This window comes from Gordionus sp. m RMFG-2023, chromosome 3 (genome assembly GCF_954871325.1).
Source record: "Gordionus sp. m RMFG-2023 chromosome 3, tfGorSpeb1-WG-v2, whole genome shotgun sequence".
Lineage (NCBI taxonomy): Eukaryota > Metazoa > Nematomorpha > Gordioida > Chordodea > Parachordodidae > Gordionus > Gordionus sp. m RMFG-2023.
In genome coordinates this window covers 5725348-5750589 of record NC_088777.1, presented here as the reverse complement: position 1 = coordinate 5750589, position 25242 = coordinate 5725348, and the positions used below count along the sequence as shown (strand labels likewise).

The following is a 25242-nucleotide window of genomic DNA, read 5'->3' as shown; positions in this document are numbered from 1 at the left end:
GCCTAAAAAATTTAAAACCGGGCCGGGCCGTGCAAATGGTGCCTCTGCAGGTCTCTGATATATATAAAATATTATACAATACAAATCAATTATAAATTCAATCATTTAAAGGAATGCATCGAATTCCATCTTCAATGAATTTTGTGGTGTGAGAATAAAAATTTGAAAAATTATATGTAAAATAGCTCCTCAAAATACGCGTAACAGTAGCAATAACTTCTATTCTGTTAATTGGTTTAGGATAATTTGATCGGTATTGATTTTTAAGAACTCCGAAAAAATTTTCGATCGGATTTAATTGTGGAGAATAAGGTGGTAAAAATATGATATTTGGATAATTTTCACTAATTATCCTCGCTCGATGTATAGGAGCATTATCCATTATAAGAAATGAATTCGATGGTAAAATTGTATATAAGTCATCGAGGAATATTTTAAATTTTATGGCAGTTTGTGGGAATGGTTAATAAATATTTATATAAAATTCTTAAATTAGGGAAAGCAGAAAAATTTTAAAGTAAACGATATGGTAAAATAAATGAATAGTTTTTCCAATCTAAATCGTAAGTCCCTGAATTATCATCATCATCAGAAGAAGCTAAATAATGTATTGGTAAAAATATTTTAATTAAATAAATTTACAATTCTCAGAATCTGACAAATCTTTAGATTCTTGAACCTCTAGGTTATGAGTAATAATTACATTCCCCATTTTGGCCATCTTATAAATATTTCTAATCTTCAACATTTCTTCGAAAATTTGACTTGAATTTAAATTGGCCCCATCTATAATTGTGAATTTTTTCATTCCACTTATTCCTATTGTGCATAGGACTGATATATTTTTACCTTTAGAGGGAGGTAACTTAACAGATGGCTTTTTCCTAAGGGTGCCCACCCATAGTGTGAAATAATGTGAGTGTTAAAGCCTACCTCGTCCAGGAAGAATATATTTTCAAAAGAAATATTTTTCCTTTTTTCACAATATTCCTTTCGATTTTGAATGACATCTGGGGCGTTTCTCCTATCGGGTTCTTTTCCAACCCTTTTCCGACTTCAACCCATTAATTTTATACTTTTCGATATTGCCGACTCGCTCATTTTTAGATTGAGCGGTAATTGTTCTATAATATTTTTTATGGTGTAGCCGTTATTATTATCTAATAGCTTGTAGTTCTGCGTTATCCTTCTTTTTCCGTCCTCGTTGTTTCATTATATAATCTTTTAATGGGTCGTCGTAATATTCAGGGAAGGTTTCCCGCTTGAAGCGATAAACTGAACCAAGGGATAAATTAAGGTCTTGGGCAATTGTCTTTGCTTTGGGCTGATCATCAATTGGCTTGCTCAGCCATATTTTAGCCAATTCAATTTTTTCATGACTCCAGTTACCCTTTTTTTTCCTCATAGGAATAGGATCAAAATTTGATTGTTCTTGAATATTCGAATTTTGATATCGATTTGTAATGTCAGAAAGACATCTACGGGAATTTGCTTTGGTATCTATTTGTTATTTCAGATAACCCCCCAAGAGAATATGAAGTTTCATTAAATGTATCTAAAATTATGTATATAAAGTTAGTAAATAATCAAATATAATATTAACAAACCTGAAACTGGAGAAAGATTTAAAATACTAGCGATAGTAAAATTTGACATTTAAAAGAAATAGAAATACAGATTTTAATCTGAAAAAAATTATTAGAAATTTAAAATTAAAATTGTCGAAAATTTATAAAAGTAAACATAATAAAGTTTTAAATCAAGTTAAATTACAAGTTTTTAAAAATAACAATGTTTTTCGCAACATGTTCTTTGAATTAAAATTTTTTTAAAAAGGATCTATTTTTCTCAACAAGTTTTTTCAATAATTATGGAAAGTTTGAACACCATATAAGAATGTTTATTCACATTGTTGACATGTGTTACAACAAATCATATTAATACTGTATATCTGTTGTGATTGTGGTGATAATTGGATGTTATAATTATTTTTTTTGTCCTGGATTATTTTTATATATTTATTTTATAATTAGTTTGGCGTTTGAATTTATTTTTAGTAGAATAGTTTTATTTATATATGTCGTATTGGGATATGGAATCATGTGGGATTCGGAATCCCCACGTTTTATTCGGGATCTTTTTTTTTTAAATATTTAAAAAATATACCGAATCCCCATGAAAAAAAATAAATATTATAATTACTTTTTCTTCTCTTTTTTTGCAGCTGGCACCATATAATTAAAAGGCCAAAATAAGGGATTTAAAAAGAGAATTTAAAAAAAAGTAAAATTAAGGCATATAATAAATGAAAAGACATTTTTGGTTTAATATTAAAATATATTACTTTTTTTTCTCTTTTTTTGCAGCTGGCACCATATAATTAAAAGGCCAAAATAAGGGATTTAAAAAGAGAATTTAAAAAAAAGTAAATAGTATAAAATTAAGGCATATAATGAATGAAAAGGGATGAGGTTAAGACATTTTTGTTTTAAAAAATATATTTATAAAAAATCCGAATTATTGCAACAATTATTCATGCAATATGGCATTTCGTTGAACATCTAAACAGGGACCCGAACGGTTATTTATAACGGTTCAGTTTGGTTAAGGTTCAGTATATAAATAATTATAATGGTTACGTTTTGAGAAGAAATTTATAAAGGTTCGGTTTGGTTCAGCTAATTATAAAGGTTAGTAAAAATTCATTACGGTTAGAAATTTTTTTTTTATTGAAGCAATACCATCTTCTAATTAATTTTTATTATAAGCATCTGTGAATTATATATAAAAAAAATATATAAGATTCAAAATAACTCTAAATATATTATTTGAACTTATAAGTAATATATTTTCAAGTATAAATGGATTCCTTTTTGTTTGTTGTGACGATAACACAAATTTTAGCCCCGATAAAGCCCTTTCTACAGAAACTTGTGTTGAGGGAACCGCCAGTACTATAAGAGCACGTTTATATAATTTGGATATTCAAATTATTTCCATTTCTAAAATATAAAAACTGAACCGGTTTAACCGTCTTTTATAAAGGTTCTTTTTACTCCTTCAAAAAATAATTATATCGGTTAGGTTACGGTTATGGTTCAGATATTTATAACAAAAATAAAATTTTTTTAAAAAAATATTAAAGGGGAATCGGAATCTTTTTTTAAAAAAAAACAATTAAAATATATTTTTTTGCCACCTGGCTGGCACCAGAAAATTTTATTTTTTAGAGATATTTAATATGTATTACTTTTATGCTTTAAATCATTTAAGTACTCGAAAAAAGGGTTTTAATATAAATTATATGTAAAAAAATAAATATGGCAATGAAAATATTCACGCCCATTCACGCTTACCACTAAAAAATTTTCGACCCGACCCGCCCGCTCACGAAAGGCAGTATTTGTTTCACGCCCGAAAATTCGCGGTGTTTTTAAATTTCTCAAAACTTTAATGCTATAATTTTTTACACTTTTCTATTTATTTCTTTAATTCCATTAATCCATAATAACAAAAAATAAATACACATTATAAATCCAAATTTTTACTTAGAAAAAGAAGAATGTCTATTTTTTTTTATTTCAATTGTGTACGCCTTTCCTCTAATATGCGATTGGCTACAGAAAATAACCTTTCACTAGAAGCCGAATTTGCCAGGGCTGACAATATTTTACTCTCTAATTTTCAAGGAAATAAATTTTCCTGCTTCCAAAACTTCAAAATATTGTATTATATTAGCAGTTGATGCCTCTAATGAAGGTATAGGAGGAGTTTTATTACAGATGACCGATAATGTTGGCTATTGTTATTTGTTTTATTTTAATTTTATTTTGATAATATTGTTATTGGTATAATTTTTAAAAAAATGATAAAACACTAAAATATTAAAACTATATAAAAATATATAAAATTATTAAATAAAAATATATATTGGTTCTTAGCCTTTTTTTTAAAAAACATTTGAATAATCTCAATCTCGATAACGTTGGATTACAACATTAAAGATAGAGCCTATCTTAGGTTGGAGTTACATTAAGAATATAGGTCCTAATTATAATTGGTGATCTTTGTTTGAAACTGTCCTTGTGAACAACTGTGAATGAAGAAATATTACAAAGGGAGAATTATAAGACTGAGTTACCTAGATAAAACAATGCACTGAAAAGAACACCAGAATTTTTGATTAGATACAGAGGCAATATATAAGAGAATAATTTACCAAAGATTTTAATTTTAAACAAACATATAATTAAGAATAAAGTAGAACTGGAGGAGATTGTTGAAAGTAATTTCTGTCTTGAAATAAATAATATTTTAAATCAGTACAAGAATATTTTTAAAGAGGATTTAGGTATTCTATGTACAAGTAGATAAAAAATTATTAGAATAGTACCAGGTTAAATTTTGTGGCTTAAGAAGATTCCCGTCTTCCTAAATAAATCATTAAAAGAAGGAATAATAAGACCAATAGTTCATAGCGTCTGGGCGACACTGTTAGTCCTCATAAGAAAACCGGATAATAGCTCGAGATTATATATAGATAATAGAACATCATTACTGTGGATAATAACAGTGAAATATCCTTTACCAAGAATAGAGCAATTATTGGCTAATCTAAAAGGAGCGACATTTTTCTCCAAGATAGATTTTTCTAATGCTTATTTACAGGTTAAGGTGAATGAAAATGCAAATAAAATTTTAATAATTATAACATACAGAGAGTTGATGCATTATTTAGACGATGTTTTGATATCAGGTATAACAGAACATAAGCATAATACCAGATTAATTAAAGTGTTAAACATAATATTAGAAAATTGTTTAAGATCTAATATTTAAAAAAAGTATTTTTGGAGTAAAGGAAATAATGTATTTAGGACATATAATAAAAGAAAATAAAATTTCTACGATTGCAAAGAATATAGATAGGATTGTGAGCATGAGAGCACCGAGGAATTACAAGCGTTTTTAAGAGCTGTTAATTATTATCATCGTTTCATACAGAATTTTTCTGATATAGCTAAACCGTTGTATAAGTTATTGAAGAAAAATTTGAATGGGTAGTAATACATAATGAAAGTTTTGAAATATTAAAGATAAAAATGGTAGAAAATCTATTTTGAATTGTTTTAATGAAACATTAGATATTATATTGGCAATGGATGTATATCATGAAGGTATAGGGGTAGCTTTGTTACAAATTGTTGATAATGCAGAGAAATTTTATTTTTGTTTAGACTGTTTACTGAAAAAAAATTATTTAACAATAAAAAAATAAGCTTCGCAGTCAGGTTTGGTTTAACTAAGTGTAGAGAGTATTTATTAGGTCGAAAGTTTTCATTTTATACGGATCATAAATCGTTGGTAGATTTGTTCAAAAAAGACAATAAACAATTGATGATTTCACCGAGATTGCAAAAAATGGTTAATATTGGTTGGTAATTTCGATTTTGAAATAAGAATCAAAGTGGGTAAACAAAATTGTCTACTGATATATTATCGAGACTGTTTAATAAAGAAATTGAAAACAAAAATATAGAACTCGTAATTAATAGTTTAGAAAATATTAGCGAAGAATATGAATTAAATATTAATGTTATAAAAGCTTTGAAGATGGATGCAATTAGATAAGATATCCAAGCAAGATGGAAAATTAATGAGAATTAGAGCTTGTTTGAAAAGAGATATAGAATAGAAAAGTGTAGACAAAGCGTAACAAAAAGAGTGAATTAAATATAGAAGACAATTGTTTAATGAGAGGATATCATTTAGTGATACCAAATATATTAAGAAAAGACATTTTAGCAGCGGTACATGCCGGACATTAAGGCATATAAAGATTGAACAATAAAGCACGTGAGTATATTTGGTGGCCCAAAATGAATAGTGAGATAGAAGAGATAGAAGAAGTAGCTAAAATTTGTGTTACATGTAATATGTGTGGTAATGTACCAGCAAGAAATAAGGAAGATAAATGAGACGAACATTCCATGTGAAAGAATGCACGTAGATTTTTTAGAGTATGGAGAGAAAAAATATTTTAACATGGTAGATGCTGGTTCAAAATAGAGAAATTGTCAACAGGTGTCAGGTTTTATCAACAAAAGTAGCTTTAGATGTAAAGTATTATGTAGGTAAATATGGGTTAATGAAAACATTCGTATCAGATGGAAGTCCAGCGTTCAAGGGAAGAGTTTGCAAATTTTGTGATAGATGGAATATTGAACATTTATTTTCGCCATCACATTATCCAAGAATGGGCAAGCTGAACAAATGGCAGATATAGTTAAAGGTTGGTTAAAAAAAGAAAAATAAGAAGAAGGAAAATAGTGGTTATCATTGTTAGCATACAAAAACACTAAGACTATCAAAGGAAATTCGCCAGCAGAGTTGTTTTTATGTAGGAGAAAACAAAAACTGAATTGGAATTTTTGAAAAGAAAAGTAAAGTAAAAAGAGACTATAGGTTGTGAAATATTTAAAATTAGAAATTTAGTTTGGATACTGCTGTTTGATGGTCCAATTAAATGGGAAAAAGGTGTAGTAAGGAAATATATAGAAAAAAAGTAGGGGTAGAAATTGAAGGACAAGCAGGAACCTGGTCAAAACATATTAAACAGTTAAGACCAAGATGTGTAGGGCAAAAATAACAACGTGTTTGAAATTTATAGAGTTCTGGTAGTACGCTTTAGGGAGTTCATTAGCTATATTAAAAAAATTTTTTTAACAAATAAGCTCCTAATAAGTCTAACAATATTTTGAACAATATACAAAGATTAATTATAGTTTTGTTTTGACTGCTCGTTACTAGATATTTTAAAAAAGGTTCCTGGTTCGGTTTTTTAAATTAATTTTAATTTATCGGTTCCGAAAATCCCAGGTTCCATTTTTTTCGTTTCTAATCTGACACAATGTCCCTAACTAATTTGTCAGAATCGAGCTAGGGAACTTTCGATTAAAAGCACATTCGTTTTTTAGATTATACAACCCAGAGCCTGAACACTGATTTTAAGTCTCTATATGTCGTAGAAGTTTATCACCTTCAAGGTTATAGACCCAGGTTTTTTTTAGCAAATTTCAAAATATCTATAGCGCGCCTTTTCTAATTTTAACACTTGATATTACCGCAATCATATTCCAGCATGCATAGAGCAACTCACCCTGTTTAAATTTCAAACAATTTTGTCATATAATTGTCTATTTCGTTATATCAATAGACTTTCCCTTCTATCCATAATTCATTACTTAATAATGGCTGATTATATAGAAAATATATCCGTTATATATAATATTATGGCATTTTTATAACTATATATTATCCCTTTTTTTAAATTCAAAGCTCTTAGTAATAGTATTTAATGAAACTACTAATCCTCAATATAAGTTATGTCTAACTTATGGAATATTACAGATTGTATTTATATTTAATTGAAGTCACTTAGCTAACAACAAACAATAATGACGAAACAACTTTATTTGTAAAATTTTTATCAAAGATATTTAAGTTAATAAATATATGTAATGTGAAAATATTATATCAAAAATAATTTTTTTTTATTTACAGCGTATTGAAGTAGATTAATGTATTAGAATTTTTTTGATAATGGCGATGGTAAAAAAAGTAATTTGTTCATCTCATCAATGATTCTATATTTAATATTATATTTAGGTAACGTGTATGTTTATGTGGCTACTTTTTAACATTTAGGAACAAAAATGAAATCACAATATTATTATTTAGAAATAATTGTGAAAATATGTATATTAAAATTTATAAATTTTTATCACAAATTATTTGAAGAGATAAGATTATTTTTAGTTATTCAGGTTGGATGATATTTAGAAATAAAACTTAACTTGAATATAAAGTTTTATTTGTAATTTGTATAAAATAGAGATTATTTTTAAAATGGAATAAAAAATTAAGCTCAAAAAATAAATATTTGAAGCACATATTTATATTAAAAAAATGAATTATGATAATTTAAAAGAGTTAAATAATAATACATATTCAAATGCTTGCCCAAGTAATACAGTGTTAATATCCAAACATATACATCATCTTACCTATTTTTGTAATTATACTAGAAAAGTAGGATATATATATAGTTTATTTAATAATTAAACATCTAAAGGGCTAAATCGATAGTGAGAAAACTTTGACAATTTTCGGTTCTCATTTTTCCTATGATTAATATGTCCTGGGTCGAGATGTGTCATCTCTAAATGGTTTTTATTATCTGATTAGTAACCCTATCTTCTTTAAAAGAAGAATTCATTAAAGCATGTTCTGCATCGATCTTATCTAACTCGGCGCGACTTAGGTGATCCACTATACCGGCTCCTATACCATCGCCCAACACATTTACAGACGTTCTTATGCGATCTCTTATATTTTTAAATATTCATTAAATTTGGGAATTAGAATGTACATTCATTGATTTATGTATAAATAAATTAAATTTTCCCCTAAACTAAACCTAACCCAAAACTATGTTAAAAATAATTGATTAAAAATATATTATAAAAGCATTACTGACAGAGCTTACATTATCATCCAAATTTTATTTATTTATATACTTATAAATACTTACAGAAGCCAATCAACAGCAACTATAAGATTAATGTCTTTAGTCGGAAGTCCCACGGATGTTAAAACTAATAACATAATAACTAAACCTGCACTTGGTATACTAGGGCCGCCTATACTTGCTATCGTTGCTGTTAAGCTATAAAGATATTGAAATATAAATTTTTAGGATTTTTTTGCATTAAACGATATTTATCCCTATTTTCCTGCTAAACACGAAGAAAAAATAGCAGGCAACATATAGTAAACAAATATAAAATTATGGTTTGTAAGATAATAATTTAAACCCAACTGTAATAATTTGTCCGGCATTTAATTTAATCCCATTGGTTTGTAAGATAATAATTTAAACCCAACTGTAATAATTTGTCCGGCATTTAATTTAATCCCATTTATTTGAGCTATAAACAATGCCGCTACCGCTTCATAAAGAGCTGTTCCATCCATATTTATAGTGGCACCAACGGGTAACATAAATCTGGTAACTCTTTTATCTACTTTGTTAATTTCTTCCAGACATTTTAAAGTTATGGGTAAGGTTGCAGAGCTTTATATTATATATATATATTATTTTTAATTAATATTATGATGTCTATAAACATTAGTATACTCTTTGCTAAATCTGCTAGTCTTTCAAATCTCATTTATGAAGTTTCTAATTTATGTTATAATATAAATTGTAGCATCATCTATTTCCAAGAGTTACGAAGGTTATTATTTTAGGGTCTGCCAGCCAGAATATTAATTATCTCAAAATAAAGGGCTTTTCAAATAAGCTTCCATAAAATTAACACCAATAATTACACTCTACTAGGTTGAAATAGATCAAAAGAAATATTTTACAGATATGGAATAAATTTTTAAAACACAACTATAAATATTATGTAACATCAAATGGGGGTAGGGTAAAAACTTTAAAAAAAATGGAAACACAAAATAAATAAAATACATTTTTTTTTATAAAAATAGAAACTTACTTGAATCTAATTAGAGGGAAAATTGCCGTTAAAACAACTGATTTATTTAAATTCCTATTCGTCTATTTATAAGTATATGACCTGTCAGATTTGACAAGTAATTTAATTAAAAAAGGGTTTAAATTTTATTAAAAAGCAATCTAAACCCTAATTAATATCTCTCAAACCTTTTAAATAACACAAATCCATCTCTCTAACCAGTAGAGTCACCAGGGGTGGGGGGCGCAGGGCCTCGAGTTTTCTGAAAAATTTGTATAGCTTCCTGAAGCAAAAAGAAATTTTTTTATTGGCTCCCTAATATCCCTTGAACTAAAAGTAAATTTTTTTGATAACCCCCTGAACTATTACTTTTATAATTCTATTAGGTATTATATATATGATTTATTTATTTGAAAATTAATAAAACTATCTAAATTTTTACTAAATGAGTGCTATTATAATTATTAAATTAGATTAATACATATATAAATTATATTTTCACTTTATCAGCTTGCACAATCAAATTCTGTGTTAAAAATGGAGTATCAATCATAATGTCTAAATATCCATTTAGCATCAATTGACGCGTAATTGATTTTTATTATTATTTAAATTATTTTATAACCCTAATTAAATAAATAAAATCATTTATTAATTCAAAATTAACAAATTCAAGTAATTAGCCGAGTTCAAAATCACTAATCCATTGTTAAATTTAATTACCATGCCTCTTTCTAAAAATATTTCCAAGGTCCAAACAAGAATAAGAAATTTATTTATAAAAAGTAGACATATAGTTGATAATCCTCTATTAATTGGTTACAAAATATTAGATAAAATGCCATTTTTACAGACATATTTGAATGTTATAGAATATATTAAAGTTAATATTTTAATAAACTTTACTAATCGATGCTTTTGATAATAAATATAAGTAACAATTTGCATTCAATTTTTTAACGCCATCTATTTATTTTAATAAAATACTATTAAAAATTAAACATCTTATTATTTATCCCTCACATAATCCTTATTAGATATCTTTTTTGCTTCTCTTTTTACGTATTTTTAGGAAAGCTATTTTTTTCTTATTTGGAAAACAGTTTTGATTTTGATATTATTATGAACTACTATAATTTTAAGATATAATATACAAACTAGAGGTGGTGCGACAATAATATGTAAAATTTTAATTGCTCTAATCATATCACGCTGGTCCTTATCTTATAGTTACAAAATGATTCATTTCTAATATGGCATCCTTACAGTGTAAAAAAGTCAAGACTTCAATATATATGCGTAATTATTTCTTCTAGATTTTTAGTGTTTTTGTTTTATCAATTTATATAACATAACAAATTGGGATATGAGTTTACATCGTGAGTGTCATGGCAATGACTGCAAAATAGCCAAAATCTATTATTTGTGTGGCTATTATAATTTAAGATTATTATTTCTGCTGCTGATAGCATTGATGTATATTTTAGATGAGCAATAACAGTAAACTGTCTAGTCATATATCATTAAAAATTTTAAGATAATATTTTAGAAATTTAATATCTCACAATAATTTACTCGATTGCTTATCTAGTTTCCATAATGATATCTAAGAGGAAGCTCTAACCTCCATGTAGTATATGATTTGAATTAGTAGTTTATATTCTCTTCTTCAAGAATTATTGATTTGGTTAGGCCTACAAATTTTTCCTCATTAGTCCATTCTATAAAACATTGTCTAAAATGGTAACACAACGTTATAATAGTTTTATAAGAAGAATTATATTGCTGTGGTTTTTGAAAACCAGTATCAATTGAGCCAGTGTATAAATTAATTAACCTTTTTTTACTCACTTGTAATTCTTGGGACGTAAAATTTTTTATATTCATAACGAAAATATTAATTTATTGTAATAAATGGGTAAATATATTTTATTAAAGAAATGTTATCTTTAGAAATGTCTTGTATTGTTTTGCTCTAATTATTTGTATGCATAATAAATGACAAAATATGAAATTCAAAATAATTGTTCAGAGTTTCCAAATTTCAATTAAAAAGTATAATATATTAATATAAAACCCGGCCGAAGGCCCTCTTTTGCCTGGCCTTTGGCCCGCAAAATAGGGTGTATGGGGGTTTTAACCCCCTGAGATTGTAAAGGCTAGTGACACTCTTCTAACCATTAATCGTCCTGCTCCTTAGCCTTATTTCATATATTTGTTTAATATTAAATATATTTCATCCAATTAAAAAATTTCCGTTAATTGAACATTCATTAAGTTGAGTGGTTATCAAAGCATTTATGAGTAATCAAGGTTAACCTTATTCATGTGATGGATTTTCTATAGATAACATATCCATGTTTATAATTATCCTTGAGCCATAATAAATTTTAATATATATATTTTTTAAAAAAAGTCACGATTTGATCTTATATTGTTTTTTAAAGTTTCATTAGTAATTTAATTCATTTTATTTTTAAATCACGTATTAAATGTGATTTATTAAAAATATATCCATTCAGACATAAATAATTAATGAAATCATAAGAAACCAGATAAATTAAAAAGAACATCTATAAATGGAAAGGACTGATATTTTGTTTATATACAAAATTGGCAACACTAATACTTTTTGGAATGGACATTGTAAAAAATTATGAATTTTATTTTTCTCATTCATCTATATAAATCAAGATTCTTGTACGTAATTCAATAATATAAAATTTTTTAATATACTTATCTTATAGTTAAAAAAATGACATAGCTTATTCCTCAAATTACTACTATGAGGAGTGATGCACTTCCATAAGATATACTCCAATGTCATTACTTTAATGCACTTTCCTCCTTGTTTACTTTAGTTATTGGGGTTGGAGACAAGACAAAGGAGGTACAAACAAATTACAAAAGAATATAATTTAATAACCCCTTGGCAAACTATCTCAAGACTTTAACAATTTCATAAAAAATGATTGAGTACTAATTTATATGCATATTATTTATTATATATAACCTTGAAGAAGTTCCCAAGGCGGTGACCCAGGCTTGCAACATTCCTCTCATAAAAATGTAAGGATTTTTTCTGGTCAGTCCAAAATACACTAAAGGTAAAACTATCAAAGCGTGTATGGCCAGACCGGTTATAACGGTTATTATATACATTCCCAACTGTTCCATCAATTGTGCTATGTTTTCAATGAACAGAATTTTACCAGCTATCAAACACATGATACCGAAAGGTGAATACCTAAATTAACCGATATATAAATATATATATAATTAAAAATTTTTTAGTTTAGATAATGTACACAATATATTTTTTTTGCTTACCACATGATCAAATAAACGAGTCTCATGATGATATCATTTAACACGTTGACAAATTCTATCATGATGCCAGCCTTTTCTCCCATTTGTCCTATTATTATACCGAGAGCGGTTGAAAATGTTACGATTCCTGAAAACAAACACATATGTAATAGAACAGGTAAGAAAATACTTTAATCGTAAAAAGATTCATTAAAGGCATACTAAACTCAAAAACACAAATGAAGTAATATTTTAATAATTTATTTGTAGCAATAACATTTACCCTCTCCGCACTTATAAAACGAAACGGAACCAATCCGATGAGACCTCAGACAATTCTTTTATTGGATCGTGATTCTAAAAGATTATAAATCAGAACCAAATCAATTCGTAAATTCGGCAAAAAATTATTTTAAAAATTTCCTCCGTCGTTTATAAATTATCAGCCTTTTTTTGAATATAGTGTTTTTTTCATTAAAGTCCAATAAAAATAGAATTATGGATCAATTTACCTCGGTCTTTTAATAAAAATTTGGGAAAAATCGATATATTACTATACGATTGAATATGTCCCACAAAAATGTCTCGGACACATGTCCTTTTCAATAAATAACTGTATTTTAAGGACATAGATATTCAAGTATAAATAAAAATTTATATCTGGGTGAGGAATATAACCTAGAACATTCATATTGTTATTGTATTCCAATCCCCTTTGTAAAACAAGGTGATAATTTGATTGATTCGATGCGTTTCCCGCCGAAATTGGAAAAGTGAGTGAAGGGTTACTCTCAATAACTTGAGGCGTATTGACTGATACGTTTCTATAGACAGTGCCTATACTTTGAAAACAGGATTGGATCAAGTTTTCGGGAAACATATTTCTATCGAAAATAGAAAATAGGAACGATTAAAATATAAATATAGCAATGAAGGCGACTAAAAATATGATGTTTTTTTTCCTTTTGTTTAAATTTATAAGCCAATATTCTCTGTAAATACACAAATCTATACAATAATTATAGATATATATTTTTAAAATGCATCACAATTTTATATGGATTTTTAAAAAAATGTATAAGATTATAACTCAACCGTTTCTAAATGTCAAGCATTATATGTATCTGACAAAATCCTTTAAATTTAACTAATATTCAACAAAATGTTCCATATATTATATATCAATTATTTTTTATTACATTACGATAATATCACCTGATGAGATCCAGAAAAGCGTCTAAAGAAGATGGAGGTATAGTAGTTTCCTCCTCGGTGGCCAAATATTTTTTAATATCAGGATTGCCGGGATGTATTATAACAACTAAGATTATTCCCAGAACGGTCGCCATTATTGTCGTGGATATGTAGTAAACCAATGCTCGATAACCTACTTTGCCACCTGATTTGGCATCCAGTTGGGATAGGCCTTAATAATTAATTCATATAAGTAAAAATTCCTCCCCCCCCCCACCCAAGCCAAAAAATGCAGATGCCGGATTATATTTTTCAAAAATATTGAAATGGGAAAAATCATAATAAGATTTACTGATTAAATTATTTAGCACATTTTGAAAAAATAAATACTTTCACTTTAAAACTATTCTGAGAAAACATTCAAAATATATAATTCATCTTCCAATAAGAATCAAGGTTAATTTTGTCTAACGAACTCAATACCATTATTCTTAAAACAAGGATAGACTTTCAGGAGAAGGTATAGGACAAGGACAGATAAACATTATATTATAGTAAATTTTCTAAACCATTAATAAACAGGCGAATATTAGGTTTAAAAAAGGTTAAAGCTTTACCATTATATTTTTATTGAATTGACATGTCGTGGCCAAAATTTTGCTGGGAGAAAAAAAAACATTCAGCAAAAAAAAGTGAAAACCAAATATTATTTTTATAAAAATCTAATAATAGCCAAAGGCCTGCGATAAGTGGACTTAAAGATCTATAACAAAATTTATGGGGGAAAAATGCACCAAATAGTACTTACCCCCCCCCCCCCCTTCTCATTGCAAAATCCTGGTCCGCAGTGGTAGGTATATACGGGGATATTTATATAAGCATAATATTTACGAGAACAAGCAATTTTCTGAAGTGGGGATTTCCCCTTGACCCCTACATTCTGGCTACTATGATTATAGCTAATGGGATAAAGGTTTCTCGGATCAACAATCAATATTAATTCTATAAATACCATTTGTTCAAATATTATTTATTATAACAAAACTTTTAAAAAATATTAATTAAAAACTTGAACGTAAAAAAATAAATATAAATGATATTTTTACCCGAAATCAGGCTAGAAATTAGGAGAGGTAAAATAATCATTTTCAACATTCCCATCAGCAAATCCCCTGGGAATGTTATTAACGTTATAGTTAGTTGATTTGGCTTGAATCCGCGAACAATTACACCTAGTAAAAGGCCAGCGAAAACAGCGGCCATAGTTAACACTAACAAGACGTTTTTCTCGATCCATTCTAGCAACTTAAATATATTATATTAATTTTTTAAATTTTATAATGAGTAATATCTTTTAATTATATTATTATATAGTTAGTTATAAGGAAATAATAAAATATGTTAAAAAATCCTTTTCTAAAAGCAATTTAAAAATTTCTTAAAATGGTGTTTTGAGGGTTTCCAATTAACTTTTGTCTTTAGAGTAATAATTTGCTAAGTTATTTGCTTAACTTCAATTTTTAAAAGAAGTGAATGCATCACTGGGAGGAGCGGGGGGCTTTTTCCTATGTAGACTTGGCATAGTTTGTAAACTGTAATATATTTACAGGTTTTATTTTATTTAATATTTTGGGCTTCTAAAAAAAACTAACATTAAAAAACCTTAAATTCACTTAAATTAGTATAAAAAAGATTTTATAAATTTTTAGTATAAATACAATTTTTTTTAGTGGCACTACTATGAAATCATTTTATTCAGGGCCTTACTTATGGATGCACTAGGAGGCAGGCTCTTCATATAAATTTCTGGTCCTCCCCTAACGAAATTTTATCTAATTATTTGTTTTATACCCTTTACTTATATTCAAAGGTGAGTTGTCATTTAAATATAGGTAAATAAATATTCAGTAGCGTCACTAGGAGAGGGGGCACGCAGGGGCTATTGACTTCTGAAAATTTTGAATAGCCCATTTTTTTTTCATACTGGCTTCCTAATATCCTCTTGAACTAAAAAGATATTTTTTGATAGCCCCCTAAACGATTTCTTTTATAATTCTATTAAGTATTATATATAGATTTGTTTTTATTATTTAAAAATTAATTAGACTATTTAATTTTTTACTAAATGAGTGTTATTTTAATTATTAGATTAGATTAATACATATAAGTTATATTTTATTATTTAAATTATTTTTTAACCCTAATTAAATAAATATAATCATTTATTAATTAAAATTAACAAGTTTAATATTGTAATTAGACAAGTTTAAACACTTAACAACTATATTATAATATTTTTAAATTTAATTACTATGCCTCTTCCTTAAAATATTTCCAAGGTCCAAATAAGTATAAGAGATTTCTTTATAAAAAATTAAGTAGGACATATAGTTAATAATCCTTTATTATATATTAGTTATAAAATATTAGATAAAACGCCACTTTAACAGAAGTATTTGACAGTTATAGATGCATTTTTTTTAGAGATAGCTTAGCAATTGTTCCTTTTTTTAAAAATATGCAATTAGAAAAGGATAAAAAAGAAAACCATTAAGATATTTTTACAACTGAATTGCAAATTTGCATTTATTTTATAAAAAAATTGCTATACTATTTTAAAAATATAAGCATTTTTAGATGAAATTTAATTTGAATATTTTAATAAAAAATAATTATGAAATAACTTTTATTTTAATTTTTTTAAAAATTCCATCCTTATAAGAATCAACATTTGCGCATCACCCGTCATTCATATTTAGTGTGAATTCGCAAATTTGTATTCTCCGTCACGAATTAGCGGTAACTGTGAATGAGAGGTTACCCTGACTGTCGAATTGGTGGCGAAGCATATAAAATATGCTGTATTTTGGTGTATTTTATTTATGCTCATCCCACGAATTCGCGCTAACTATGAATGCAGGGTCAGTGATACTTATAACCAGAGTTGGGCTGTACCGCGAATACTTGTATCTAAGATATCCTTTTGTATCTTGTACTCAGTAACTTATTGACATTTTTAATAAGATACTAGTATCTGTATCTAAGATTCTTTATTTTGAAAAGAATCTTGTATCTTTTTCATTTTTAAAAAGATACAGATTCTTTTTAATATTCATGTTTAAAACATTTACATATCACACAATCTAACTTTATTTTCTCCTTGAAATCTTGTATTATTTTCTTTATTTTTTCCTGCTATATTTTAAATATATTGATAACCAAAATTAGTTGGAAATTATACAGATCACAAAGATAGATTAAAAATAACAACACCAAAACTAAATAAGTAAAGGTTATATTTTATATGTAATATTTTTTAATTGTAGAATGTTTAACATTTATAGTAGTGAAGATGAAATTATGGAGATATGTTCTCCTGGATCAAATCTGAATCTTAAAATTCTAGATATAAAATTTTATAAAGTAATTCATGTGAAAAAGGACAAGGTACAAGCCGAATGTCAAAATTCACAATTAAAAAAGTTATTAAAGGGTGAACAAACTCCTCTACAAACTTTGTTAAACATATTAAAGTATATTATACATTTTTATTTTATAATTATTAACATAATAATACCTATACTTAAGTCCTTCTTAGATAATTATTATTAAAATTTTTTATAGAAGATGGTTGATTATCAAATTAAAATCATTTTGGATATATAATTTTTAGAGGTGTACCGATACCGCTTTTTAAAGGTCAATCCTATCCGATATTCAATTGATATCCCAATTACCGATTCGATATCATATCTAATTTCTTTTTGATATTTAAACAAGATACTAGTATCTGTATCTAAGATTCATTTTTTTATAAAGAATCTGTATCTATATTCTTTTTCGAGGACCTGCCCAGCTCTGCATATAACCATGTTATTTTAAAAAAATAATTAAATTATTATTTATGTTATCTTACCTTGGAAGTATTATTAGATGATTTGTTGACCTTAGGAAATTTTTGCATCAAATTGAGGTCAAATTCAGAGCCAATATCTTCGACCATCTCTTCATCAGTCTTTTTATATTTTCAGGTTTCTTCCACAGGATTTAGATGGATCAGCTTCGAGCCAGTTATTACATGAAAATAGGGATTAAATAGATCAGAATGAGAATTAACTTTTGTGATATTACCATCTTTAACTTTAAGATCATTGATAGATATGTATAGGAGGGATTTAAAAGGGGCTTAAAGATTTATTTTCAAATAAAATATTAATTATTATTTAAAGACAGTTAGCAGAATATGAATGACATATTATTAAAGGAAAATAAATATTATTTAGTGTAATTTTCATGAAAAATGTGATACTTCAGGGTATATCAAATTTTTAAAATTATTCATTCTTATTTAATTTTTTTTTATTACCAAGTATTACAAAAAAGAATTAATATAATGATATCATTTTGTAAGTAAAATTTATTTATTCTATTAAATAAAAAATATATGTGACTATACAAAATTTAAAAATTTTAAGAATCAAAATAGTAAACGATTTAAACTTAAGGATCAATGTATTTTTTTTCTGTTAAAGTGTTATTTTTTTTAACTAATAATAATTTTACCGCGTTTTTTAGAACTTAAATATCCTATTTTACCGAAAATGTATTCCAGCATGTTTAAAACACTTATTTTATAAATTCCGGACAATTTTTACCTTTAACCTTTGTTTTAACATTTATATAAAAAAATCCATAGAAAAACTATATAAATTATATTATTTTCAAAGGTTCATTAGCAAAATTTTTTAAAAATCACAGAATAGGTATTTTTAAACTTGCTATAATAAATATTTGGTAAAATCAGATTTTTTTTCTAATTTCGAAATATTACTTGATTTTACCAGAATCATATTTTATAGTATGTATAGAGCAACCCACCCTGTTTTATTTTCAGGCAATTTTGTTATATAACTGTCTCGTTCATTATATTAATAAACTTTCTTTTCTATCCATAACTCATTACTAATAATGGCTGATTGTATAGAAAATATATCCGTTATATTTAATATTACAGCATTTTTATAACTATATATTATCATTTTTTTTTAAACTCATAGCGCTCTTAGTAATAGTATTTGATGAAACTACTAATCCTCAATATAAGTTATGTAAAACTTATGGAATATTACAGATTGTATTAAAAATTTAATTGAAGTCACTTAGCTAACAACAAACAAAAATGACTAAACAACTTTATTTGTAAAATTTTTACAAAAGATATATCAATTAATAAAAATATGTATTGTAAAAATATTATATATATAAAATACTTTTTTTATTTACAATGTATTGAAAAAGATTAATGTATTAAAATCGTTTTGATGATAGCGATGGTTAAAATTTTTTTCACCAATGATTCTATACTATTAATAATATATTTAGGCAACGTGTATATTTATGTTGGTACCTTTTATCACTTAGGGAACAAAAATATTACGATATTATAACTTAGAAATAAATGTGAAAATAGGTATATAATTCAATTTATAAATTTTTATCACAAATTGTTAAAGAGATTAATATTATTTTAAGTTAGTTATTTTATTCAGTTGAGATGATATTTAAAAATAAAATTTAACTTGAATATAAAATTTAAGTTTGTAATTTGTATTAAATAGCGATTATTCATAAAATGGAATAAAAAAATTAAGCTCAAAAAAAAAATATTTGAAGCACATATTTATATTTAAAAAAAATGAATTATAATAATTTACAAGAGTTAAATAATAATATATATTCAAATGCTTGCACAAGTAATACAGTAAGTTAATTTCCAAACATGTACATCATCTTTCCTATCTTTGTAATTATACTAGAGTGTGTATTCAATAATTAAACATCTAAAATAATTGAACACAATAAAAGTATTGAGTGTTTCTACACTCTATCACCACCATGATCTATATATTGAATCATAGAATCGCTTTTATTTGGAACAGTCAAATGCCCATCAGGAATAGAAATAAGGCTTTTAGACCCTCGAGGAGTGCTAAATCGATAGTGAGAAAACTTTGACAATTTTCGGTTCTCATTTTTCCCATGATTAATATGTCCTGGATCGAGATGCGTCATCTCCAAATGGTTTTTATCACCTGATTCGTAACCATCCAAATCTTTAAAAGAAGAATTCATTAAAGCATGTTCAGCATCGATCTTATCTAGCTCGGCGCGACTCAGATGATCCACTATACCGGCTCCTATGCCATCGCCCAACACATTTATAGAGGTTCTTATGCGATCTCTTTAATATTTGAAATAGTTAATATATTTGGGAATTAGAATGTACCATTCATTGATTTATGTATAAATAAATTAAGTTTTACCCTAAATTAAGTTTTACCCTAAACTAAAACTTAACCCAAAACTATGTTAAAAATCATTGATAAAAATATATCTATAAAAGCACCACTGACAGAGTTTACATCATCATCCAAATTTTATTTATATACGCTTATAAATACTTACAGTAACCAATCCACAGCAACTATTAGACTAATGTCTTTAGTCGGAAGTCCCACGGATGTTAAAACTAATAACATAGTAACCAAACCAGCACTCGGTACACTTGCCGCGCCTATACTTGCTATGGTTGCTGTTAAGCTATAAAGATGTTTGAATTTAATTTTTTAGGATTAAGTGATATTTACCCCTATTTTTCATCTAAACACGGAGAAAAGATAGTAGAAAATATGTTAAAAAAACAAATATAAAATTATGGTATGTAAGATTAAAAATAATTTTGAAATATTTAAACCTAACTGTGATAATTTGTCCGGCATTTAGTTTAATCCCATTTATCTGAGCTATAAACAATGCCGCTACTGCTTCATACAGAGCCGTTCCATCCATATTTATAGTGGCGCCAACGGGTAACACAAATCTGGTGACTCTTTTATCTACTTTGTTAATTTCTTCCAGACATTTAAATGTTATGGGTAAAGTTGCAGAGCTTTATTAAAGTATATGTGTATTTCATTTTTAAATTTAATATTACGATGTCTATAAACATCTGTTTACTCTTTGCTAAGTCTGCTAGTCTTCCAAAACTTACTTATGAAATTTACCATTTACATTATAATTGGTAGCTATCAAGTATCACATTTGCCTTCTCTATTTCCCTGAGCTACGAGAATAATATTTAAGGGTCTGCCAGCCAGAATAGTAATTATCTCAAAATAAAGGTTTTTTAAAATAGTTGCTAATATAATATCAATAATTAAAATCTTACTAAATTGAGGGCCGGGTAAATCAAGATTTAATGAAAAACAGTTTTTTCAAAACAAAAAAAATATAAACACAAAATAAATAAAAGGGTTTCTTTAATAAAAATGTGGGTAAACTGATATTTTTAAATTTCTATTCGTCTATTTATAAGCACAAATGACCTGTCAGATTTGACAAGTAATTAAACAAAAAAAAGGCTTTTAATTTTAAAATACCAATCTAAACCCTAATTCATATCTCTCAGCCTTTAAACAACCCTAATCCATCTTTCTAACCCATAATCCTCCTGCTCCTTACTTCATATATTTGTTTAATATTAAAAACTTCCTTTAATTGAACATTCCTTGAGTTGAGCGATTATCAAAAACATTTATGAGCAACCAAGGTTAACTTTATCGCATTGATGGATTCTCAAAAAAATAACATATCCATGTTTATATAATTACTCTCGCACCATAATTAATTTTAATATTATTTCAAAAAAAAAGCCATGATTTGTTTTTATATATTTTCTTTTAAGATGCCATTAATAATTTATTTAATTTTATTTTTAAATCACTTTTTAAAAGCGATTTTCTTAAAAAAATAAATCGATTCTGACTTAAATAATTAATGAAATCCTATAAGAAGATACCATATAAAATTTAAAAAAAACCATAAATTAGAAAGGACTGAAATTTTGTATAATTACCAAATTGGCAACACTAATACTTTTTGGATGGACATAGTAAAAAAAATTATAAATTTTATTTTTCTCATTCATCTTGTATGTAATTTTAATAATATAAATTTTTTTAATATACTTATCTTATAGTTAAAAGGAGTGATATAGCTTATTCCTCAAATTAATACTGTGAGGAGCAATGCACTCCCATAAGATGTATCCCTATGACATTTGTTTACCTTGGTTATTGGGGATGGAGACAAGACACAGGAGATAAAAGCAGTGACAAAAGAATATAATTAAACAACCCCTTGACGAAATATCCTGAAACTTTAACAATTTTATATTTAATATTTGATTGAGTTCTAATTTATAATGCATATTATTTATTATGTATAACCTTGAAGAAGTTCCCAAGGCGGTGACCCAGGCTTGCAACATTCCTCTCATAAAAATGTAAGGATTTTTTCTGGTCAGACCAAAATACACTAAAGGTAAAACTATCAAAGCGTGTATGGCCAGACCGGTTATAACGGTTATCATATACATTCCCAACTGTTCCACTAATTGTGCTATGTTTTCAATGGATAGAATTTTACCGGCTATCAAACACATGATACCGAAAGGTGAATACCTAAATTAACCGATATATTTATAAAATAATTTAAATATGCTTTTATTTATCCTTCTATTTTTAAAATAATTTTTAGAGTTTAGATATTGTATATAATATATATTTTTTTATCTTACCACATAATCAAGTAAACGAGTCTCATGATGATATCATTTAACACGTTAACAAATTCTATCATGATGCCAGCCTTTTCTCCCATTTGTCCCACTATTATACCGAAAGCGGTGGAAAATGTTATGATACCTGAAAGAAAACACATGTAGAATAGAAATAAAATAATACTTTGCCTAAATTTTTTTTATTAAAGGCATGCTAAACTCAAAAAAAAATGGAGAAATATTTACGCATTTTACGTAAACTCTTTTACAGGAACCAATCCGAAGATATCTAAGAAAATCCTTTGGTTGGATTGATGATTTCAAAATTTTAATTTAAACCTGGCCTGGCTGGCAGTTCGGCAAATATATTTTTTTTATTAAAATATTTTGTTTTCCTATTTTTTTTTAAGAATAAAACATGAAAATCTTTTCTTTTTTTCTGATTTTCTTCCAGCTTTTATAATTCATCCGCTATCGTTCGTAATATCGTATTCCAATAAGAATAAAATTAGGATTAATTAAACTCGGTCTTATAATAAAATTTTGAAAAATAATGGATATATAACTGCGATTGGATGTGTCCTACAAAAGTTTTTTTTCTCAGATCTGGCCGGAGTTAAAATAAGTCAGGGAGATGCATGGTCTCTCTAATAAATAACTGTATTTTAAGGACTTAGATAACCAAGTATAAACAAAAATTTATATCTCGGTGAGGGATATAACCTAGAACATTCATATTGTTATTGTATTCCAATCCCCTCTGTAAAACAACGTGATAATTTGATTGATTTGATGCGTTTTCTGCTGGAAGAGTGAGTGAAGGGTTGCTGGCAATAACTTGAGGTGTATTGATTGTTACATTCCTATAGACAGTGCCTATACTTTGAAAACAGGATTTGATCAAGTTTTCGGGAAACATATTTCTATCAAAAATATAAAATAGGAACGAATTAAAATACAAATATAGCAATAGATGAGACTTAATACACATTTTGATAAAAATAATCATATGATATTTATTTTTTTCCGCCTTATCTTTTATTTAAATTTATAATGCGATATTCTCTGTAAAGCATAACTTATAAAAAAAAACACAAATCAATACCTTGTAAATAATAATAGGCAATATATTATTTTTTTTAAAGTATAGCAATAAAATATAGATTCATAAAAAAAATGCACAAGATTTAACTCAACTGATTCTAAATGTCAACATTATATGTTGGAAGATTTCCGACACTTAAATTTAAATTCGACAAAATGTTCCATAACATTATAAGCAAATTTTTTTTAAAGTTATATTACAAGAATATCACCTGATGAGATCCAGAAAGGCGTCTAAAGAAGATGGCGGTACAGTTGTTTCCTCCTCGGTGGCCAAATGTTTTTTAATGTCGGGATTGCCGGGATGTATTATAACAACTAGGATTATTCCCAAAACGGCCGCCATTATTGTCGTAGATAGGTAGTAAGCCAATGCTCGATAACCTACTTTGCCACTCGATTTGGCATCCAGCTGGCATAAGCCTTAATAATTAAATTAGGAAAATATTTTTGTGGTAATCGTAAAGAAGGACTTATTGCAAGCCTTTTGCGTTGTATAAAGAATATCAGATATTTGAAAAAAAGATATTTAGGAATTTTTACTAAAAAAATAAGATTGGATAGCTCTGATTAGTTTTAATAATTATTAAATAAATAGCACGGAAATGTAGAAATTAAATTATACCGGTAATTTGCACTTAAATGAAAATGTAGATAGAGTATAAAAAGATATGTTAGATCTCCCCCAAAAATCTATATATGAGGGGGGGGGGAGGTGAAATGAGAATCTAAGAAATTTTAAAGCCTTTACTTACATCAATATGAAAGAGGGAATAAAATTATCGAGGCTCTGGGGACCTATGATTAAAAAATTCTTTTTTCTTTCTTTCTTTAAGAAAATCTTTAACATTTCATTTAATTACAAATATATCGCAATGCATTCGGCAAACTACAATACCCGATCAAGAATCTTCAAGTGATGAAAATTTATATATATATAATAACAAATTTTAATATTTTTAGGTAAAATTCATGTAATTTTTATTTTAATTTAAGGTAGATTCATACATTTTAGTTTAAACAATCCGCACTGCTGGTTAAAAAGATGGCGAATTTCGAAGGACTCAAAAATAAGAGGAAAAATTGACTGTATAATAGAAATTAGAATATTTTGTTAGCTAGCAGGTATTTAACAAAATAATAGAGATTGTATGTAATGAGAAGGAATTTGATCGTGTTTATCAAAAAATTGATTACGATAAATATAAAAGTGGTGAGATAGTATGGGCATCTTAATTAGCCATATAGGCGGGTGAAAAGGTTAGGATCAAAACATATCTGGATTTTACGATATTAAGAACAAAAAAAATGGATTAATGTAATAAGGAAATGGAAATATGGTGTTAAGTAGATAAATTAAACACTATAAAACAAATTTTATTTTTTAAACAAAAAAAGATTTTAATCTATTATATATTCTAAGGAAAAATTAATTAAATATTAAAATTTTACAATTTAGAACATATTTAC

At 26.7% G+C, this 25242-nt stretch overlaps 1 protein-coding gene across 1 annotated transcript in view; it reads right to left on the bottom strand.

Moving 5' to 3' along the window:
* Nucleotides 1-1156: 1156 nt before the first annotated feature.
* Nucleotides 1157-25242, bottom strand: part of LOC135926658 (uncharacterized) — a 41356-nt gene continuing 17270 nt past the window's right edge. The window contains exons 3-21 of the mRNA XM_065462587.1: nt 23985-24195; nt 23392-23591; nt 22687-22813; nt 22337-22570; nt 20803-20997; nt 20514-20648; nt 19932-20289; nt 17965-18063; nt 17181-17190; nt 15155-15343; nt 14070-14280; nt 13533-13738; nt 12876-13002; nt 12559-12792; nt 8942-9136; nt 8594-8728; nt 8252-8387; nt 3675-3799; nt 1157-1478 (exon numbers count right to left, since the gene is read on the bottom strand). Coding sequence (XP_065318659.1) covers nt 1157-1478; nt 3675-3799; nt 8252-8387; nt 8594-8728; nt 8942-9136; nt 12559-12792; nt 12876-13002; nt 13533-13738; nt 14070-14280; nt 15155-15343; nt 17181-17190; nt 17965-18063; nt 19932-20289; nt 20514-20648; nt 20803-20997; nt 22337-22570; nt 22687-22813; nt 23392-23591; nt 23985-24195 — 3449 coding nt within the window. The remainder of the gene's footprint in view (nt 1479-3674; nt 3800-8251; nt 8388-8593; nt 8729-8941; nt 9137-12558; nt 12793-12875; nt 13003-13532; nt 13739-14069; nt 14281-15154; nt 15344-17180; nt 17191-17964; nt 18064-19931; nt 20290-20513; nt 20649-20802; nt 20998-22336; nt 22571-22686; nt 22814-23391; nt 23592-23984; nt 24196-25242) is intronic.